We start from the raw sequence: 21,512 nt of genomic DNA, 5'->3' as shown, positions 1-21,512 counted from the left end.
TCGTAAAATCCTATTTTTATTTCTGACCAGCAAATTTCACCAGTTCAAAACACTCAAAAAAATCAAACTCAAGTTAAAAATTTAAATTCATTAAATACACCACTAAATATTTAAGTACACCACTAAAAGTGTAATTATATTTATATATAAGTTAAGTTATTTATATATAAGTTTAATTATGAAATTTCAGATTAAAATACCCCATGATGCTAATCAATAATTTTATTGCTTGTTTCTGCCAGTTCACTTCAATAGGTCAGAAAGATGCAGTCAAGACATACCTGCCCAAAGCCTTCTCCACCCTGACCTACAGCTCCCTCTGTCTTCCGGAAAATATCAAGGAGAGAGGTCTGCAGGACATCCCCAACTACTTCTATAGAGATGAAGCCCAAAAGCTCTGGAACATCATCAACAAGTACAGTAGAAATGATCTCTAAAACAATTTAAATCTAAATCTAAAATGTATATACATGTATATACACTGCCTGTCCAATTAAAGGTCACCACCTAGACTTATCAAGTAGCAAATATGTAGAAACCTCCCATTGAATAATTACTGCATGGGTGATTTATGTTTCTGCTGGCAACAAGTTATTTAACCCCAACTGAAGCAGTGAGTAGCTTATCATTTGTTAAGCAACCATGGGGAAAAGCACATCCTGTGGTTCTGGAAAAGATGTTAATCTTGATATTGTAAAAACTACTAAAATCTTGAATGATCATTATAAAACTTTTGGTGAATTGTAGAAAAACAACACTAGAACTCAAGGGATTGGGACTAAACAGCTATCTAGCCTTAAGAAAACCACTTATCACTGAGGCTTCAGTTTGCTAGGGAGAATTTAGACTTCTGAGCAATGGAAGAAGGTCATGTGGTCTGGTGAGTGGAAATTTACCCTGTTCCAGAGTGATGGAGCATCAGGGTTGGAAGAGAGGCATGTGAAGTGATGCACCCATCATTCCTAGTGTCTACTGTACAAGCCTGTGGGGGTGGTGCTATGATCTGGGGTTGCTACAGTTGGTCAGGTTCAAAGAATGAGGTCACCTGGCTGACTGAATATACTGAACCACCAGGTATTTCATCAATGCGCAGGGGTCCATATCTCCTATCATCAAAAAAGGATCTTTTATTAATGCAACTCTGTTGAAATAAATGTTGTCATTGCAGACGTGGATGTGTGCCATAATTAAAGCTAAAGGCGGTTGACCATTTTTTTCGAAAGGCATATATGCATTACAGTACAGAGTAGTTCATGTGTACTGTACTGTAAATAAATATATATAGTAAAAGCTACAGAAGAAAGTGGCTGAGATCTTGTGAGCTAGTATGAAGAACAAAACGCAATTCCAAATTTCTCCAAGATGCTATCAGGTTGCATTAATGCATGTATTTATGTCTAAGGCAGATATCTCAATGTTACTAGCCAATGTCAATGTCATTGTTGGTCTAAATATGAGTATGTGTTGTGTGTCTGTATACTGTAGGTATGTTGATGGAGTTGTGAAGTGCTACTATCTCAGCGCTGAGGACGTGAAGAAAGACTCAGAACTGCAGAACTGGATCAGTGAAATATTTAACTTTGGATTTCTGGGAAGAGAACAGAGTGGTATGACTTCTGCTGCATCTAATTATTACAATATTAATCATAATAATACTACTAATAATAATCAAACATTAAACAATATTTTAGTCAGAAAGCACAGTCATATAAATAACATAAACAGTCTTTTGGTGTATTTAAAGGTTTGTTTACTTTAAAGATCCAGGGTACAGCTTGTATCTAGACATATTTCTTTTTAGTTTTTGTAACCCTAAAGGCCTGTATGTTGGCACATTGTTGTATAATTTAATTATTTAATATTTAGGGACTGCAGTGGGGTTAATAGGTTGTTTTTAAGGAGTTCCCATGGTATCCCAGGCAGAGAGTTGCTATGGTCTCTCAGGTAGTTGTTCAGGTGTTGCCAAGTGGTTGTTGTTTCCCCCATGTTGATGGTTGGGTGTTGCAGGTGTTTTATTTAAAGTGTGCCAAAACAAATATATCCTTTTAATTCCTGTTGAAAGAAACTGAGAGTCCAATCAAAAACTTGTATACAAACCTGCATCTCACAATCAGACCAAACAATCTGGTGATAGAAACCTGTGGGAAAACTTGCACTTGAAAAATTAAGCAGGAAAAAAAAAGAAACGAACAACATTAAAATTATAATATGAGTATAGTATAGCCAGAATAATTAGACAGTACTCAGTAATTTAAATAATGTTTTAGAACTATTTATAAATAATGTCTAATTAGCAGACACTAAATAATAAGTACTTGTGGCATAGTTTTGAATGAATAATACTTAATAGATAATTAGTATATACTGAATAATGGCTAAATACATACATATACATATTACATTTTGAATGTTAGTAAATACTTAATAAATACTTATTTTTTAATAATTAGTAGGTACCTAACAGAAGGCTTTGAAAATAAAGCTGAAGGATTTTAGGACTACAAATGTTCTATAGCAGGGGTATTTAATTAGAATTCAGTACAGTCTTCAGGCCAAGGTCCGGACCATCGTCATTTTCAACTTGTGTTAGGATTCAGTGCCATATCCTGTATAATGAAGAAACCTAGCAGTCCTATCAGTGTTTATGTTATCAACAGCTGAAAAACAAATCAAATTACAAATACCATTATTCAGTATATTTGAACAATATTTATTGTTTTAAATGTTGAACTGAATTAATTATTTATAAGGAACACAAATAATATAAATGTTTTTTCCTCCCTACAAGTAAATACAGCTACATAAACAATAATTTTGAAAAAAGGGCATCATAAAGTGTTTATTAACAGAAAAAGTAAACAAAATGTTTAGTCTTCTTTCACTCTTGTATTCCTCTCTCATATGTTTAATTGTTCAGTGAGAGAAATGAGATCTTGGTTGACCTGCCAGGACTTTAAACCTGGGCTGAAATGGTGTCAGGCCCATTCTCATTCACATATGAAGGTGCTCGTTGGTGAGCCTAGAACGATATTTGTTCTTAGTAATGTTCATTGTGGAAAAAGCTGCCTCACAGTTGTATGTAGAGCCAAACTTAATCAGGATGTACATGGCTACTTTCTTCAGACCTGGAAATGCTGTGACTGAGACTATCTGAAGCCAGAAAGTGGCCGGGTCAGTTGCTCCAAAATGTTCTTTTAGGGACACATCTGCTTAAAGATGGATCAGTTGCATTTGGAGAGGCCCAGCATTTGCCCACTTGAAGAGCTTTGTGGCTTCCTTTGAGAACCCTGTGACATCAGTGATAAGGAAAGGGTTCTGAATGAAAAGGACGAGCTGTTGTCCAAGGCTAAATCTGTCAAAAGGATTGCTCAAATTTGTAGTGAGCTTGTTTTTATGAGCCCCTTGTAAGATGGTGGCTGGGGTATGAAAGGTACAAGTTAGGCAGTAACATTTAGAGTGTGTGTTGTTAAATGGAAGTGATGAGACAGACAAGTTAAGTTCCCTTCGTTTTTACTGAGAAAAAGGTTGTTTTTAAAAAACAGCAGGACTTCATATTAAAACAGTTATTTAAAAATATATGTATAACAATACTGAATTGTTAAAGAATGTTAAAACTTAATAAACAACCTTCTGGGTGGACTACGGATGGTGCCAAAGAAAAGAAATAAGGATAAACAACTTACCTACCTAACCAAAAAGATAATCAAAAACATACAAATGTGGCATCCACCCCTTTCCTAGTGTGTCTATACAAGATTTTTCCTACTGTGATGGAATGCATAATCAGAAACAGAACTGAGTAAAAATTACAGCTGCACATAAGAACACAGGAGGCTAAAACTCAGGCTAAACAAACAGCGGCAATCAGCATAATCCTCAACAGAGTTTCGGTATACTCTAACAGTCAGTTTCAAATAGTATTAAAATCTACATAGTACCTTTAAGCCTCTCACAAACACAAAGCCTCTTCCATTAGTCCACACGTGGAGGCATTTAAACAGGAAGCACCACCCCTTCCTGGTGAGCCACTCCTCCTATTGGTGGATCTGGTCAGCTGATCCTTAGCATGTCTCCAATTGGCTGGCAGAACTCTGGATAGTGCAGGAAAGGAGTAGAGTAGAAAGAAGGAAACAAAATAGAGAGAAAACACAAAGATACACGTGCCCTTGTGGCACGTAACACTTGTCAACAAAGTCAACAAAAGAAGATACATCTCTCTCATGCTGAACCTGCTCCTGCACTGTTGGAAAGGGTGCACAATCTATCTGTAGGTCTTCCTTGAATACCTCCAGTTTCCTCTGGAAAGAATAGACAGCTGTCATTAGGTCACACACTGTGTTGTTCTTGCCTTGTAGCTTTAAATTTAGTTTATTCAGATGTGAAGAGATATAAACCAAAAAAGCTATGATATCCATCTTCTTCATCTTTTCTAAAATGAGAGCCTCTTCAGCTGTGCCAAGAAAGTTGCAATTTCTCTTCGGACAGACCAGAAGCGTCCCAACCCTCTGCCTTTGCTGAGCCATCTTACATTATTATGTACCAGAATGTCATCAGCAGTTGCATCAACTTCTCTGAGGAATTCCATGAGAATTCGATGCTGGTGGGAAGAGGATGTTCTTAGAAAGTTAATAATTCTCATCATTGTGTTCATCACTTCAGGATACTCATCTGACAGGACAGCACATAGCACTGATTGATGAATTATGCAATGGTAAGACATGAGCTCAGGGTTGTCCTTCTTCAGTCTAGCCACAGCTTCTTTTTCTCTCCCTACCATGACAGGGGCTCCATCTGTGGTTATTGAAACCACTTGTTTTGTCTCTATTCTTGTAACATCACCTTTATGGCCAGGTAGATGTCTTCACCTCTTGTACTAGTTTGAAGGGGGCAACACTTAACAGGTCTGCACATATTTTTTTTTTCTTTTCATTTTTGAAAAACCTTATGTTATGATACGTCTGTAGACTCATCTACAGCTAAGCTAACGCATGGTGCCTGATTACTTGCTTCATCCAGCTGTGCCAGGACATCCTGGGTTAAGAGTTCTGTTTTCTTTGTAGTTGATGCTGCTGACATTTGCTTAATTTTTTCACAAAAGTCCTCTTTTTTTCCTTCAAGCAAGGTTTCAGCTACCACACTCATGCACTCCTTAACAACCCCTGTGTCAGTAATTTGCCCAAATTTGCCCAAAATCCAAGCAACTTTAAGTGAACATTCATTAGCACGTTGTTGGGCAGTGAACGAATGTGTGAGGATTCTGGTGGATCGATCGTACTGGGCTATAAGATCTTTTATTTTCTGTGCCCTCCTTTCAGATTTAAGTGGATAGATGTGCTGCTCAAAAGATTTGCGTTTTGTTTTGTAGTGGCACCTCACATTGCTGTTTTTAATTAGAGCTACGATTTCAGAACATATGAGGCATGTTTGTTTCAAACTGTTTGTGGGAAGAATAAACAAATATCCTTCTGTCCATTCTGGGTTCAAAAGTTGGTTTTCGCTGTCAACTTTCCTTTTTTTGGTGCACGCCATCTGAATCAGCCTTTCTCTCTGTATTTTCCGACTGGTGCTTCTCACTGCCTGCTTCGCCTGTGTAGCTCCGCACTCCCTCATCTGCACAGATCTGATTGGTGTTTGGTAATCTTACAGCACTTGTGATTGGAGTTTACTGTGCCGCAAATGTACCATAAAGACACATGTGCCGCACATGTACCATAAAGACAAGTAAAGTTCCGCCACTTTTAAATAAACAATGTCACAATTAAATCTTTTTCAGTATCGGTTTGGGTCCGCATTGGACAACATCTGGGTCCAGACCCCGACCCAGGTCTGTGTGATGTATTTTGTATGCATTGACCTTTCTGTTGTACTGTCCTTGTGGTGATGCACTGAGAGCTGGGTTATGTAGTCCCCAGCGCGTGGTAGTGTGTAACAGCAAAACAACGAGTAAAGCAGTCTCCAGTTTTGAGCACAGCACATCTCCGTCTCTGTCTGATACTTTAATGTATATCCAGTACTAACGGATGTACTGCCGATATAACAGTCTGCCTATTAGTGACCCTTAGTGCTCTATAGTGTTTAGTCCAGGGGAATGGAGGGTCATTCCAGAAGCTTCTGTTTGGGTCTGCTCAGGTGTATTATGGTGGTTCTAAACTGTTTGTGTCCAACATTTCTGATGAATTCTGCTTTCCTCAGGAATTCCGAAGTCTTTCAGCACAGTGGACGAGCTCATCAAGTTCGTGACGATGGTGATCTTCACGGTGTCGGCTCAGCACGCTGCGGTTAACAACAGCCAGGTTCTGCAAACCCCATTTCTGGGTGGGTTTTTATCTGAATCTGATTAAAAGCTGGTTCTGATTCTCTTTTTGCTGTTCTCCAGTTTGATTTCGGGGGCTGGATGCCCAATCTGCCGACCGCCCTCAGACTCCCCCCACAATGCAAGAAAGGTGTGAGCACAGAGAAAACCATATTTCAAACACTGCCTGATGTCAACACTACCATCCATGGCATGGCTGTTCTGTATCTGCTGAGCAGGAAGTCCTCTGACCACGTGAGTCTAAACACAGAACTTTTACACTAAATAATTTAGCAGAGAAAAAAATCTGATACAATCTACATGTAGTGGAACCTTCACATCAAGTAAGATATTTTCAAACAGTGAAAAAATATATGCAGTTTTAATACAGTGGAAATGTTCACATCAGGTAAAGCAGTATAATCAATAAAAAAATCAGGTTCTTAAAATCAAGCATTACAATGAGAACCGTTGAACCTGTATTGTTTGTTCTTTTTTTCTGTTGTAAAGAAGAACCAAATATGTGACCCCTCTCCCTGTCTTTGTTTTCCTGCAGTACCAGCTTGGAGATTTTAAGGAGGAGCTATTCAGCGAGGCTGTACCATGTGGCCATATTGAAGAATTTAAGAAAACTCTTAAAATATTAGAGGCTGAAGGAACCAGTCCCTTGAACCTGGCTACCTTTACTTAAACCCAACAACTGTGGATAACAGTGTTGCTCTGTAGAATGCTGGACTGACCAGTGGGAGTCTCTGACAGTTTCTTACTCTTATATGCAGAATTGAGTTATTCCATTTTCACTTTATCTTTTGTTTCCACTATATGACATAAACATTTTAGTCAAGAACTGAAAACATGTGAGCTTGGGTGAGTTTGGGTGAGTTTAGTTGAACAGATTGGAGATTCAAATAAAATATTTGTGTTCAAGAGTTAAAAAAAAAACAATTCAAAAAGAGTTGAGGTGTGTGCTGTTCACCCTCCTTGTGTCGGGAGCATTGCTAATGAGTAGGTGAGATTGGCTCAGGATAAAAAATTGGATTTTCTTAAATATTTTAAACTAAATTTTTTTCAGCCATTTTTTTATTGGTGCTTCCTTCCTTTTGTTTACTCTAAAACTGTACAACACATCAACAATATTTCGCTAATGCTGATTAATTTTTTTTAAAGAGTATTTCATCTTTACTTTAATGTGTTGCGTAACAGATAATTTTTTAATTGCCAACTATTCACATTATCAGTTGATTGAGGTTAATCTAAAAAAAAAAAAAAAAAACTTTCCTGAAGTGAGTGTAGTTTGATTGATTGTTTGATTTATATGCAAATATATTTTAGTTATGAGTTTGTATTAATTTGCAGTGATTAGAATATATTCGTAATCATGATAATTAAAAATTCAATTATGAAATCATAATTGAAAATCTGAATCCTAATCAGGGTAAGTACTGCTCGTTTACAAAAGCCTTCTAAGATTATTAGTTTAGTTTGGGTGTAAGATAAATCATATTACGACTACGTTATAGAACTGTGGGGTTTATCAGGGCAGAAACAGAATGAAGACCTGGTGAAGAGAGATAGAGGTGAGCGTGATCTGAAGTGACAGTAAACAGAGGTGAGAGTGTCCTGGGTATACAGTAGACATAGGTAATCAGTAGATGGAGAGGATCTTGGCCGAGGTAATCAGTTGATGGAGCTGAGAGTAGATGGAGGTAACAGTAGACATGGTATCTTTATTCTTTTATTTTAATATTTTAATCACAATTTTTACTATTTCTTTAATTGTCTTTCTTTTCTTCATTCCTTTTCTTTATTTTGCATTAAGAAAACTGTTTTTGGCTTGATTGTTCTCTGAATAAATCTGGCAAAAGCAAATTAGATCTCCAGACTGGATTATTTTGACAAATCACAGGACAAAACACAGGTATGCAAACAGACAAAAGGGTTGATCCATACACTAAAACCAGGAAAAGGTTAAAACACAGAGTTACAGACTTGAACAATGGCTCAATCTTCATATAAAGATACAGAGACTTGAGACTCTTATAAGTGTTAGACCCCATTCACACCTAGTATTAACATGTTAAAGGTGATCAGAGTTGCACATATCCTTAGAAATATTATGGTGTGAATGCCAAAGCACACAATGCATCCCCAACAGCAAAACTGCCTCACCTGGATTGGGATGAGAACTCTTTTCAAAGAAAACTATAACACTCTTACTGTAATTGGCCATGGCTCCAATGCCGCCTCCAGTGGTAATCATTTGTGACCAGATTACCCAGGCTGCATGTTAATGCCAGGTGTGAATACATGTCAATAATAATATGTTGTATTTTATACAGAACATATTTAATTTCAGAACAGTTTATTACAGTCTACCACAGTCTGTCACAGGCGGGTTTGCAGCTCAATGTCACTCCTGAACCATCCAGTGTTTCTGAAAGCCTTAAACACAGTGGATCTTTGATTCAGGTTCAGCTCAGAGGTAAATCCAGGGTCAGCGTATCTCCTCTGAGTCACAGTGAGATCTGTTCTGTCCCCTCTGGTTTGATGCAGATCACTTGGACATGTGTTTCTTAAGACGATCAACTTCAACCTGGAATCAAAGACAGACAGATCACAAGTACAGGAGAACGGTGTAGCTCAGAATAAAAAATAAATAAATTATCAAATAGTGAAATAAATGCATAAATAAAGAATTACAATGCTTGAACAGTTACAACGTTCAGGTACAGAATAAAAAAAGTATTCTGTATTTTGTTTTAACTAATAATTAGTTTATCTAATAATCCTCCTCAGAACTGATCCAATTGACTGGACAGCTTCAGTCAACTGGAACAGCGTTCTAAGAAGGATAACTAGTTTCTGAATCTAAACATATCCCCCCCCCCCCCAGCAGTTTAGAGCAGTATTATTTTATTGCTGCAAATAAAATACGCTTTATTCATTATTACATTGCAAATATAAAAGAGGGACTGGCACATTATTTACTGGTCAAAATGGCAATCTAAAAGCTGGTAATAAACAGATAATTCATGTGTTTCACTAATGCAGATTTTTATCACACCTGTTTTTCTGTCTTGTTAAACAGTTTCCAGAAAAAAATACAGGGCTAATATAGTAAAAAAGTGTCACACCTGGTGCTGAAAGTGCTCCTGTCTCTCTTACACTCAGCTCTACCTGCAATCTTCAGTCTCCAGACTACACTACCAGAATAAACCACTCACTGACATCACACCCATTCACAATCACATGTAACTGCACAGGGCACCTTCAGGAAGTCAGTCACCGGAATATATATATTGACATATATATTGACTCCCACACCACAAGCTCATTGCAGAGTATTGATGGATTCATCCCATATTGCTGCTGTTTACTTCTGTTGGCCTTGCTCGCTCTGACTATCCCATTGTCTTTTTTTAATTAATAAAGTATATTTTGATTTGTATTTTTGCATTTGTCTGAGTACTTCCTGATCTTAACAAAAAGTAAAACTGTGTTTAATAATTTAGTTTTTATTTTACAGTTAGTTTTATTAAACCCATATTAATTATATGTAATTATTGATCAATTTGTAAATGCACACACTCTTACCTGCAGCGATAGGCGCATTTTCTTCTCCTCGTCCAGTTCGTTCATCATCAGTGTAATCTCTCTCCTGAAACACAGAGTTCCTGATGAGCTGAGATCATCTACAACTCCACCAGATACATCCTGCATAATTATTAAACTACATCAGCGAAGCCTGTCCACATTCTATTAATATACACACAGCTTAATATAACAAGCAACAAGCCTGAAATTAGATGTGCCCCCGAATCATTTGTTTTATTTTTAATAAAAATTTAGTTATTACTAAAATTATCATTTTTATCACAAATAAACACAAACTAAATATCCGTATAAATTATTTACATTTAAATAAACTAAAAAATGCCTATAAAATCAAATATCAGACAGAAAAACCTCATCATAATACTCTGAGTACACTGAGGTAACTTAGTCTGAGAATACTCACCTTTATTTAACAAATCCTGCATTTTACAAAATGTAGTTTAAAATTTATATATTAAAAAGTATACGTTAAAATAAGTTAAAACAATGATTTATATATATCTATAAATCCATTTTGATTAGTTACATGACCATCACCACATATAATTCTGATTTTCTTTTACCAATGATTTTATATCTATAATTACATTTATACTAGTAAAATCTCTTGTTACAGCTATCTATAATTACTTTAAGATACAAATGTCTCCACTGTAATTCTAACTCCACCTTATGCAACCACCCTTACTCTAAATGAATATTAAACACCTGGTGAAGCTGCCTTTTAGTATAGTAAATATGGTAAAGAATGGTGTTCTGACTTGTGCTGATTCTTCAGCAGCTCCAGTTCTCCTCTCATGTCGTGGATCTCGTCTCTGAGCCCCTGTAGAGTAGCCGGGCCGGACGGAGGAGGTCTGGGCTTTAGTGCTGGTCCAGAGGAGACTGCAGGAGATGCAGCAATCGCAACAGGCTCCTGTAAATATAATTATAATACGTATTACATTATTAACTACAGCTTACATTCATGTATTATTCAGTGTGTCGAAGTAAACGTATAATTATTTTACTACATTAGTATTGTATTTTTTATGTTTTATTCTAATCACATATGTCTTTAAAGTTTGCATGTTTGGTTCCATATGATAAATGGTTTCAAAGTAACAACCTCTTGGTCTAATTTGTTCCATAGGAGTAAATGACAGATTTTGTGTGCAAAAGAAATTATATCAGGATGGCAAAATTCAGTACCAGTCAAAAGTTTGGACACACCTTCTCATTCAATGTTTTTATTTGTTTCTTTTTTCCTACATTATAAATGAATACTGAAGTCATCCAGACTATGAAGGAACACATATGTCTGGATTCCAGACTGGAAGGAAGACATGTAGTAACTTAAAAGTGTTAAACAAACGAAAATACTCTGTAAAGCATTTAGGTGCTCTTATCTGTGCTTCTGTTAACTTGCGGATTCTGAGGCTGGTATCTCTGATGAACTTATCCTGTACAACAAGGTAACGCTTGGTCTCCCTTTCCTGGGGCGGTCCTGATGAATGCTAGTTTCATCATAACCTTTTTGATGGTCTTCACAACTGAACTTGAGGATACTTTCAAAGTATTTGATTTTTTTCTGATTGACTGACCTTCATTTCTTAAACTATTTTTTTGCTTTACTTAGTTGAGTAGTTCTTGCCATAATATGGGTTATACAATTACTCAAATAGGGCTATTCACTGTATACCAACTCTACCTCTTCACAACTTTACAACTGATGCTCTCAAACACATTAAGAGACAAGAAATTCACGTAATTAATTCTAAGTTCAGCACAGCTGTTAACATGTCTACTATCAGCTACTTTATTTGTGTTAAATATTGATATGACATTGCAATGGCCAAGGACTTAGTAATCACCCCTGGATATTGCAATATAACATCAAAACCACTGCAAGCATTTGAGATATTAAATAAACACCTAGCAGCATCCTAGCAACCACCTGGGATACCACACTGATTATCTTAAAACCACGTGCAAGAAACACCTTAAATATCTAATCTATCTACAGAGTAACTGCGTGTATATGGTGATCAGTAATGTTTATAAATATATATATTAAGTTGTATGAAGGTTTGGATGTTTTGGTTGGAGGTTATGATCAGTATTTTAGATCATAAAATCAAAAATTGTGAGCTGTTAAGAACATGTGACAGATTTAGCATTTCCTCAGATTTAGCAGTTCCGCATCCAACCACTAGTAGGAGCTGCAGCAGCAGCAGAAGCACAAGCCCGCAGTCTTTACTGAGTCAGAGCTACAGCCCAGACACGGGCTACCAGGGCTCAGCTGAGCCAGTCTGGAGCGTTTTTAAAAATGTTAAGTTCTTCTGTGTATGAAACAAAATAACCCCACTAACCAGATAATACAGCTCTCTACAGTTCATCTTTCAGCCCAAGCAGCTAACAGCAGCAGTTTAGAGCAGCCGTCACGGAGTCACTGCTGGGATTACATTATAAACAGGTCAGTTAGCGCTGCTAACCTCAGGATGTTTATAACTACGGAGTTTAGTGGACACACCACGACTGCAAGGTTAGACTGTTGAAGACTACTGAAGACTATTAAAGCAGGCAACGCAGCGTAAGCAAAAAAAAACAAAAACCACACACACACACACCAAAATACAAGTTAAGATAAAATATGAAAACGAACATAATAAAGCATAAATAATTAAATTGAATTGCGGGCCAGATGTATGCTTATTTTGTTAACCCGTGAGGGGCCGTATGAAACCGCGTACTTTGCCGGTACTTTGAGACCCCTGGTCTAACGTATAAGAATATGATATAAATAAGAATATATTACTTGTATTTTACATGTTATAATGTATGGAAGCCCATTCCTGCCACCTAAAAAATAGAAATAATCCAGCACATTCTTTTTTATTATTATTAAGTAAATTGCTATCTCAATATTTTGACATAGTAAGTCATTATTTTGAGACACTATTTCAATATTTTAAGATACTATCTCATTATTTTGAGATGCTATCTCAATATTTTGAAATACTAAGTCATTATTTTAAGATACTATCAATATTTTGAGATAGTAAGTCATTATACTATCTCATTATTTTGAGATACTAGTAGACTGTACAGAGACAGAAGCAGGAGAGACAAAGACGCAAAGTGGATACTATTATTGAGGACTGCTTTAGACATGCTCAATTTATTAATGATTTATATAAATTAATGAACTAGTCATAATATATATTTAAATTACAATAGAATGTAATATATACTGTATTTTTCGCACTATAAGGTGCAATGGATTAAAAGGAGCACTATCAATAGACAGACGTCTGTTTTCATACATAAAACACACGGGATTATTTTTAAAGTACAATAAGCGGTGTGTGTTAATCTACACAGATTTAATTTTATTTTGGCGAGTAAAGGGCTTCGGTTTATTTACAGTAAGCTTAGATTTTTAGATTTCCACAAAGGCTAGCCAAACAGAGCTACACTGAGAAGCTAACAGTTTTTCCCACGTAGCTTGTTGTAACATGGTAAATACACAGACTACACTCCAATATTACTCACCTCTGAACAGAGAAAGAGCTAACTAGCACTTAGCGCAGTGAGTGGGTAATGCTAATGCTGCTTCAGCATTGCTAGCCGGGGTTAGCGGCAGGCTACAGGCCGATATACTTACCTCTGAACGGCAAAAGAGCTAGTGTTAGCGCGGTTAGCAGCTAAAGCTAATACTGCTCCAGTCTCAGTGCTGGAGAACTAAACTATATAATTAACTATAACGCTGTACTTCAGTGGAGTGGTTTTACTGCTCCTTAAAACCTGACTGGTAAAATGTATACATAAAGTGCACTGTCCTTTTCTGGAAAAAATTAAAGAATTATAAGTGTGCCTTATAGCGCGAAAAATATGGTTTATGATAAGTCTGTAAAGTTTTTTGTTGTAGTGTTATTGTTGTTTTTACAATAGTTTTTATGTAATTGATGTTTTTAAAAAAAATATCAGCATACATCTAGTAAGAATGTGTATGTTGTACATGTTGATTGAATTCAATGTATAGTGTAGTATTATGTTTGTTTTACTTACTGAAACTGGAGTCCTAATTTAAAGTATCTGTGAATTAAAATATTAAAAATAAAGAAAAACATCAACAGAAACGGTCAAAATAAACAGAGAAAAACGTGTGTGTGTGTGTGTGTCTTACTGGCTTTCCTCTGCGTGGTTCTGGTACAGTATGGAGAAATTTGAGGGCAGCCAGGTCAGGTACATTCTCCTCCCAAACTACTGACTCCTCAGCACCACCTGCAGGACACAGAGGGAGCAGCAACATGAGGAAGAACTGTACAGGCCCCAATACCATAAAAATATATTATATTCCTATATATGTCCTCCAATAATACAGTGTGATAGCTCAATCCACTTAGTTTACAACAGTGTATCTCCGCCTATTTAGTTTATACACAGCAGTGTATAGGCCAAATAGATTGTGTGTGTGATATCTTCTATATTCTATAGTTTGAGTGTAAAATTAAAGGTGCAACAGAGGCTGTGTGTGTCATTTAAGAGAATGCAGTTCTCCAGAAAGCCATACTCTAATGGCAGTACTTGTCTTCTACAGAGACAAGACAGTGTATTGTCTGTGTGTGTGTGTGTGTGTGTGTGTGTATGTGTGTGTGAGAGAGAGAGAAGATGCAGTGAGAACAAGCTAAAAATACTTTGACAACAAAATAAGAACACTCTGACATTTTGAAAACAAACTGAACTCTAAAAGAACACATTAAGCAAACACTGAGAACACTCTTAGAACAGTGAGAACCCATTAAGAACACTGAACATACTCTGAGAATACACTAAGATCAGACTAAGAACACAGTGAGAACAGTTTGAGAACAAACTGAGTAATTGAGAATACATGAAGAACACAAATAGAACACTGAAAATATACTGAGAACACTCTAAGACCTCACTGAAAACACAATGAGAAAGCTGTGAGAACATACTGAGAATATACTGAGACGACTCTAAGACCTCACTGAGCACATGGTGAGAAAGCTGTGAGAACACTGAGAATATACTGTAAATCTGTAAATCTCTATAAATCTGAAAAAATAAAGCGCATTGTCATCCTGGCATCTGATGGTGCCCGTCAATTTTATAAAACATTTGAAATACACAGAAATATAAAGCTATATGATTCGTTTCTTTTCACCAGGGCAAATGTTTTAAATTATTAAATATATTAATTTAGCTAGTTAAAATCTCCTCCAGAGCTTTAAAATGTCAGGCACACAAAGCAAAGCTTGCAGCGCACGCAGAACAACCTCTCTCTTCTAAAAAAAAACGTTGTAATAAATAAGGAAAATGCACGTTATAAACTCACTATTAAAGCCATATATTTACTGATAATTAATTAAGAGAAATCAGACAAAGTGCGCTGCGACTCTCTCTCTCTCTCTTTCTCTCTTTCACAGCGCGGAGCTGAATTCAGTGCGAAATAATATAAAGCTCAGTTCAGTTAAATAAAAATAAGTAAGGACCTGTAAAGTTAATCAAATATTTCTGTTGATTTCTGTTAATTTATCAAATAGGATAGGATTAGGTTTTGATGAGCTGTTTTAATGATTTGAAACTAAAACTAACTGAAACTGAAACTTTTATTATTCTGCACACTCTCAGAAAGCCTGTGATTGTTTTAAATTATTTTTTTTATGAGTTTATATTTTATATTATTCATTTTCTTATTCATTTTAATTATTTTATTAATTAAATTATATATATATATATATTTTTTTTTCCCCCCATGATTCCCATGTTCTTAGTTTATTGGTATAAATTTGATAATTTCTTATCAATCTTATCATTTAACTTTAATTTCACTGCTATTATTATTTTATTCAAAAGATATAAATTCTTTACTTTTTGTGTCAATTTTAAGATCTGTTTAAAATGTCCTATTTTTCCTTTTTTACATATATATTTTATCCGTCTATAGTAAATGTCAGTTTTTATTTCTATTTTTTTAAATCCCTTTTAAACTGTAAATGAGGGTCCCTATCCAGTGTAAATGATGGTTGATTGCTTGATTAATATTCAGTGTTGCAAACCCAGTTTTTACATAAACAATAAACAGAATAAAGAATAAAATAACTTTACTCTTCTCTAAGCTGCTGGTTTCTCTTCACAGCTTGACTCGCAGTCAGTTTATGCGCTCTTAAAATAGGAATGAACAGAAGTCAGTGTGATGCCAGAAGTCAGTGTGCTAAATAGTTGTATATTTTTGTATCTAAATATTTGTATTTTATTTCAAAGATTTGATGTTGGGTGTGATTGTTCTAGTAAAATGTATAGCTGTTGTACTTTCATTGTGGTCAGAAAAACAAAATAATATAGCTCTATTGATCAAGCCTGCTCTAGCGCTTTTGAACCTAAAGGTGGCAGTAGAAAGCGGCAGCTTCATATTACACTGGTCTCTAGAATGTTCTCTCAGAACTGCAGAGGACTGAGTCAAGTTCAGAGCTGTCTCTTCATTTCTCCCCTGTTTTACAGGAACATATCTGTCCACAGCTACTGTGTTACGATACCTGTTACATCAGCACGCTCCTGTGTCTTAAAGGTAATGACTACAGACACACTGATTGGTTTATTTCACGTTATGCCCAAAACACACCCATGGATAATTAAGGAAATTTAAACACACCCTTTGCGCCCTTGGAGCTGAGCAAGATATTAAAGACACAGGACACGCCCCTAAATCCAACTGTTTAGTGCGCTATTAGTTGCGCAATTATTTAGTGCGCTATAGATCGTTAAACTAGGGCCCTTGGTGTAGCAGTTAAGAATGCTGACACTATAGCCTAAGGTTCCTAAAGTTCAAATCCCACATTATGCCACTTCACCGTCAGCAGTCGGAGTCTGAGAGAGCACAATTGGCTATTCTCTCTCTTGGTGGGGTTGGTGGTACTCTTTCCCGTCATTACTCCCAAATAGGGCTGCCACGATTAGTCGACTAGTCACGATTATGTCGACTATTAAAATAGTCGACGACTAATTTAATAGTCGATTAGTCGTTTTTTTTTTTTTCTTTGTTTTTCTCTCCAAACTGCTGCGACTGCCTTTCTGTCCTGGACGCACATGCGCAGTAGTGGAAACCGGGGTAGGTAGTGGACGACATCTCAGGACATTATACAGACAGGCTCTGGTTTCATGGCTACCCCGCTACAGAACTCAAAAGTGTGGGATCACCAAGAAAATAAAAGTGAAACGCATGCAATGCAATATCTGCAATGAAGAACTTGCCTTCCTCGGCTGCACAACCGCGATGCACGAGCACCTGAAAAGGAGGCATGTTGTGGCTGATTAAATGACGAAGAAGCTAAATTGCTATTTAGCTGCTAAAATTAGCGTAAACAGAGCGTTAACTTAGTACTTAACTTACTCATCTTGATAGCTTTAAAACAGAGGTCACTAATAGGCGGACCGCGATCCGGATCCGGACCCAGACGTTGTCACAAATGCCGTCCCAAACCGATAAACTACAGAGAAGGATTTCATTCTGACAGTGGCTTCTGTTTTCAGTGCTTTTCGGTGCAGTAAACTCACAGATCAGTCATGTGTGGTGTAAAATCACCAAACGCTCTCCTCTGCCAATCAGATCTGTGCAGACCGCTGCCCTGTGTACGGTAATGTACACAATATCTGGACAGAGAGGCATTTTTTATTAATATACTTTTTTTTCATAATAGTTCAAACAACCTCACGGTTGAGATGTTTCATAAATGCCAGTGCCTTATCCTTATTTTACACAGTTGTTTACACTTTATGCTAAACAGTAAAATAATTGTCTGTTACAACAAGCTGCATATTTCATTAAAGGTTTAATGAACTATGATTTTAATTGTTTTTATTTTTAGTTAGCATATAGCTGAAATCTAATGTTGGTTGTATAATAGCAGCTGCATTCTATTGTGATAAACTGTGTTTTATATTCAATTAACGTATGATCCGATTAGTCGACTAATCATAAAAAATAATCGGTGATTAGTCGACTATAAAAATAATCGTTTGTGGCAGCCCTACTCTCAAAGAGTATCAGAGTAGATGTGCACTGTTTCTCACCCTCCAGGATAAGAATTGGGATTTTAATCAAGATTACTTGCTCATTTTTATTTCAGAGTAAAATTTGTTTTTTTCCCAAAAATGTTTTCACACTGCAATCAAAAATTTAATTGAAATTTAAATATGGTCATTATTAAGATTTGATCACCTGGCCATTTCCTAAAGATGATCTGAACAAGCCATAGCCCTAACAATTTAATTAACCCGCAAACTCAATTGTTCAATTTTCTCAGCCAAATTTTTGCATGGTGCTCCTTTCCTTTTGTTCACTCTAAAATTGTAAGTAATATTTCACTAATGCTAATGAAATTTAAAAGAGTATTTTATCTTTACCTTAATGTCTTAAGAGATCAGCTCATCTTATAATTGCATACTGTTCACATTGTCAGTTCATTTGGCCAGGGGTGCCCAAACTTTTGCATTCCACTGGATTGAGTTGTTTTTCTTGAAATGAGTATAATTTGATTGTTTGAAATATATGCATATATATGTACAGTTATGAGTGTGTATTGATTTGCAGTATTCAATTATAATAATACAAAATCTAAATCAGGGAAAGTAACTGCTTGTTTGCAAAAGCCTTTAAGAGTATGTGCTTAGTATGGGTGTAAACTTAAGCATAAGAACAACTGTGAACACAGAACTGTGGTGTTTATCAGGGCAGAAACAGAATTAATACCTGGTGAAGAGAGATGGAGGTGAGAGTGGCCTGAGTAGACCGTAGATGGAGGTGACAGTAGCCTGAGTAGTCAGTAGATGGAGGTGAGAGTGGCCTGAGGAGACAGTAGATGGAGGTTGGAGTGGCCTGAGTAGACAGTAGATGGAGGTGACAGTAGATGGAGGTTGGAGTGGCCTAAATAGACAGTAGATGGAGGTTAGATTGGCCCAAGTAGACAGTAGATGGAGGTGACAGTAGATGGAGGTTGGAGTGGCCTGAGTAGACAGTAGATGGAGGTGACAGTAGATGGAGGTTGGAGTGGCCTGAGTAGACAGTAGATGGAGGTGACAGTAGATGGAGGTTGGAGTGGCCTGAGTAGACAGTAGATGAAGGTGACAGTAGATGGAGGTTGTAGTGGCCTAAATAGACAGTAGATGGAGGTTAGATTGGCCCAAGTAGACAGTAGATGGAGGTGACAGTAGATGGAGGTTGGAGTGGCCTGAGTAGACAGTAGATGGAGGTGACAGTAGATAGAGGTTAGAGTGGCCTGAGTAGACAGTAGATGGAGGTGACAGTAAATAGAGGTTAGAGTGGCCTGAGTAGACATTATATGGAGGTGACAGTAGAGGGGGTTGACAGTAAATGGAGGTTATTATAGCCTGAGTAGACAGTAGATGGAGGTTAGAGTGGCCTAAGTAGACAGTAGATGGAGGTGACAGTAGACAGAGGTGAGAGTGGCCTGAGCTGACAGTAGATGGAGGTGACAGTGGATGGAGGTTAGTATAGCCTGAGTAGACAGTAGATGGAGGTAACAGTAAATGGAGGTTGGTATAGACTGAGTAGACAGTGGATGGAGATGACAGTTAATGGAGGTTAGTATAGCCTGAGTAGACAGTAGATGGAGATGACAGTAGATGGAGGTGACAGTAGCCTGAGGAGACAGTAGATGGAGGTTGGAGTGGCCTGAGTAGACAGTAGATGGAGGTGAGAGTGGCCTGAGGAGACAGTAGATGGAGGTGACAGTAGATGGAGGTTTGGAGTGGCCTGAGTAGACAGTAGATGGAGGTGACAGTAGATGGAGGTTGGAGTGGCCTAAGTAGACAGTAGATGGAGGTGACAGTAGATAGAGGTTAGAGTGGCCTGAGTAGACAGTAGATGGAGGTGACAGTAGATGGAGGTTGGAGTGGCCTGAGTAGACAGTAGATGAAGGTGACAGTAGATGGAGGTTGTAGTGGCCTAAATAGACAGTAGATGGAGGTTAGATTGGCCCAAGTAGACAGTAGATGGAGGTGACAGTAGATGGAGGTTGGAGTGGCCTGAGTAGACAGTAGATGGAGGTGACAGTAGATAGAGGTTAGAGTGGCCTGAGTAGACAGTAGATGGAGGTGACAGTAGATAGAGGTTAGAGTGGCCTGAGTAGACAGTAGATGGAGGTTAGAGTGGCCTAAGTAGACAGTAGATGGAGGTGACAGTAGACAGAGGTGAGAGTGGCCTGAGCTGACAGTAGATGGAGGTGACAGTGGATGGAGGTTAGAGTGGCCTGAGTAGACAGTAGATGGAGGTTAGAGTGGCCTAAGTAGACAGTAGATGGAGGTGACAGTAGACAGAGGTGAGAGTGGCCTGAGCTGACAGTAGATGGAGGTGACAGTGGATGGAGGTTAGTATAGCCTGAGTAGACAGTAGATGGAGGTAACAGTAAATGGAGGTTGGTATAGACTGAGTAGACAGTGGATGGAGATGACAGTTAATGGAGGTTAATATAGCCTGAGTAGACAGTAGATGGAGGTGACAGTAGATGGAGGTGACAGTAGACGGTGGTGAGAGTGGTCTAAGTAGACATTAGATGTAGCTGAGAGTAGATGGAGGTCACAGTAGATGGAGATGACAGTATGGAGGTTAGTATAGCCTAAGTAGACAGTAGATGGATGTGAGTGTGGCCGCAGTAAATGAAGCTGAGAATGAATGGAGGTCACAGTAGACATGGTATCTTTATTCTTGTATTTTAGATTGATCAGTTATTTCAATCAAAACGTTTAATATTTCTTCATTCCTTTTCTTTATTCTGCATTAAGAAAACATGTATAGATTAACATCCAGCGCTCGTTTTATAGTTTTCTTTTTAAGAATTATAGTTTTATTTAACTTAACTTAGCTTTACAGGTGTCACCACCCGGTGGCGAGACTTGCTAAATGAGAAGGAAAACATGAAGACACCCCTGTTCCTTAATAGTGTTGCATAATGCGCCTTATAATCCAGTGTGCTTTGTGTATGAAAATAGACCAGAAAATAAACATTTATTGATAGTAAACCTTATCATCCAGTGCACCTTATAGTGTGAAAAAAGATAAGTGTAACAAATACTGTCTTGTATGTTTGTTTGTTTTTTTGTATTATTTAAATTCCGACAAAGTTTCAAAATATATATTGTATAGTGTATATTAAAACATAGTAAATATTTTTCTAATAAGGTTGCAAGGCCACCATTTTGTGTAGTTTCATTCACACTAGCAACATACACAAATACAAATACAAAAATAAACAAAACTAAAGCGATAATGTTTAAAACACCTAAAATTTAATTGAATTGAATTGCTTCTTGAAAAGAAAAGTATTTTATAAAAAAAGAAAGAAAGAAATTTAAACGTATGAATAAGGTTTAAAGTGCTAAAAATACGGTGCATGCAATGAACTGATAATCCTCCAGAGAGCAGAAAACATCTGAATTTATTTTCTTATTTCTGTAATTATTTTTTAAAGTTTAATATATATTATTGCAATTAATTATTTATTATTATTCATTTCATTATAATACCTAAAAATGTTACATAACTCTAATTACATGTTACATTTATGCTTTAAGTATTTTTGTT

The 21,512-nt window shown here is 36.9% G+C and overlaps 2 protein-coding genes and 1 pseudogene across 4 annotated transcripts in view; 2 read left to right on the top strand and 1 right to left on the bottom strand.

Moving 5' to 3' along the window:
* Positions 1–6,983, top strand: part of LOC125782391 (polyunsaturated fatty acid lipoxygenase ALOX15B-like) — a gene marked incomplete at its 5' end in the record, with an annotated part of 31,572 nt that extends 24,589 nt beyond the window's left edge. Inside the window, 5 exons of the mRNA XM_049466288.1 lie at positions 243–415; positions 1,486–1,607; positions 6,193–6,293; positions 6,377–6,547; positions 6,849–6,983. Of these exons, the coding sequence (XP_049322245.1) occupies positions 243–415; positions 1,486–1,607; positions 6,193–6,293; positions 6,377–6,547; positions 6,849–6,983 (702 nt within the window). The remainder of the gene's footprint in view (positions 1–242; positions 416–1,485; positions 1,608–6,192; positions 6,294–6,376; positions 6,548–6,848) is intronic.
* Positions 1–8,161, top strand: part of LOC103039624 (polyunsaturated fatty acid lipoxygenase ALOX15B-like) — a 398,882-nt pseudogene extending 390,721 nt beyond the window's left edge.
* Positions 8,162–8,637: 476 nt separating this feature from the next.
* On the bottom strand, positions 8,638–14,215 carry LOC125782356 (SH3 domain-containing kinase-binding protein 1-like). Of its 3 annotated transcripts, none has more exons than XR_007424987.1 (4): positions 13,955–13,981; positions 10,669–10,820; positions 9,887–9,950; positions 8,638–8,885 (listed from the first exon to the last, which is right to left on the bottom strand). XR_007424987.1 is itself a non-coding variant. In XM_049466108.1 (4 exons), exons 1-4 carry the CDS (start codon positions 14,196–14,198, stop codon positions 8,847–8,849), a joined length of 381 nt encoding a protein of 126 aa, XP_049322065.1. In that variant the 5' UTR covers positions 14,199–14,215; the 3' UTR covers positions 8,638–8,846. The 3 variants fall into 3 exon arrangements, 2 of the variants coding, with proteins under 2 accessions (XP_049322065.1, XP_049322066.1); XM_049466108.1 differs by lacking the exon at positions 13,955–13,981 and adding an exon at positions 14,073–14,215; XM_049466109.1 differs by lacking the exons at positions 8,638–8,885; positions 13,955–13,981 and adding exons at positions 9,234–9,515; positions 14,073–14,215.
* Between the last annotated feature and the right edge of the window lie 7,297 nt (positions 14,216–21,512).

Source organism: Astyanax mexicanus, chromosome 17 (assembly GCF_023375975.1).
Source record: "Astyanax mexicanus isolate ESR-SI-001 chromosome 17, AstMex3_surface, whole genome shotgun sequence".
NCBI lineage: Eukaryota > Metazoa > Chordata > Actinopteri > Characiformes > Acestrorhamphidae > Astyanax > Astyanax mexicanus.
Note: the sequence above shows the minus strand (reverse complement) of the source record. Positions and strands in the feature narration are given on the sequence as shown.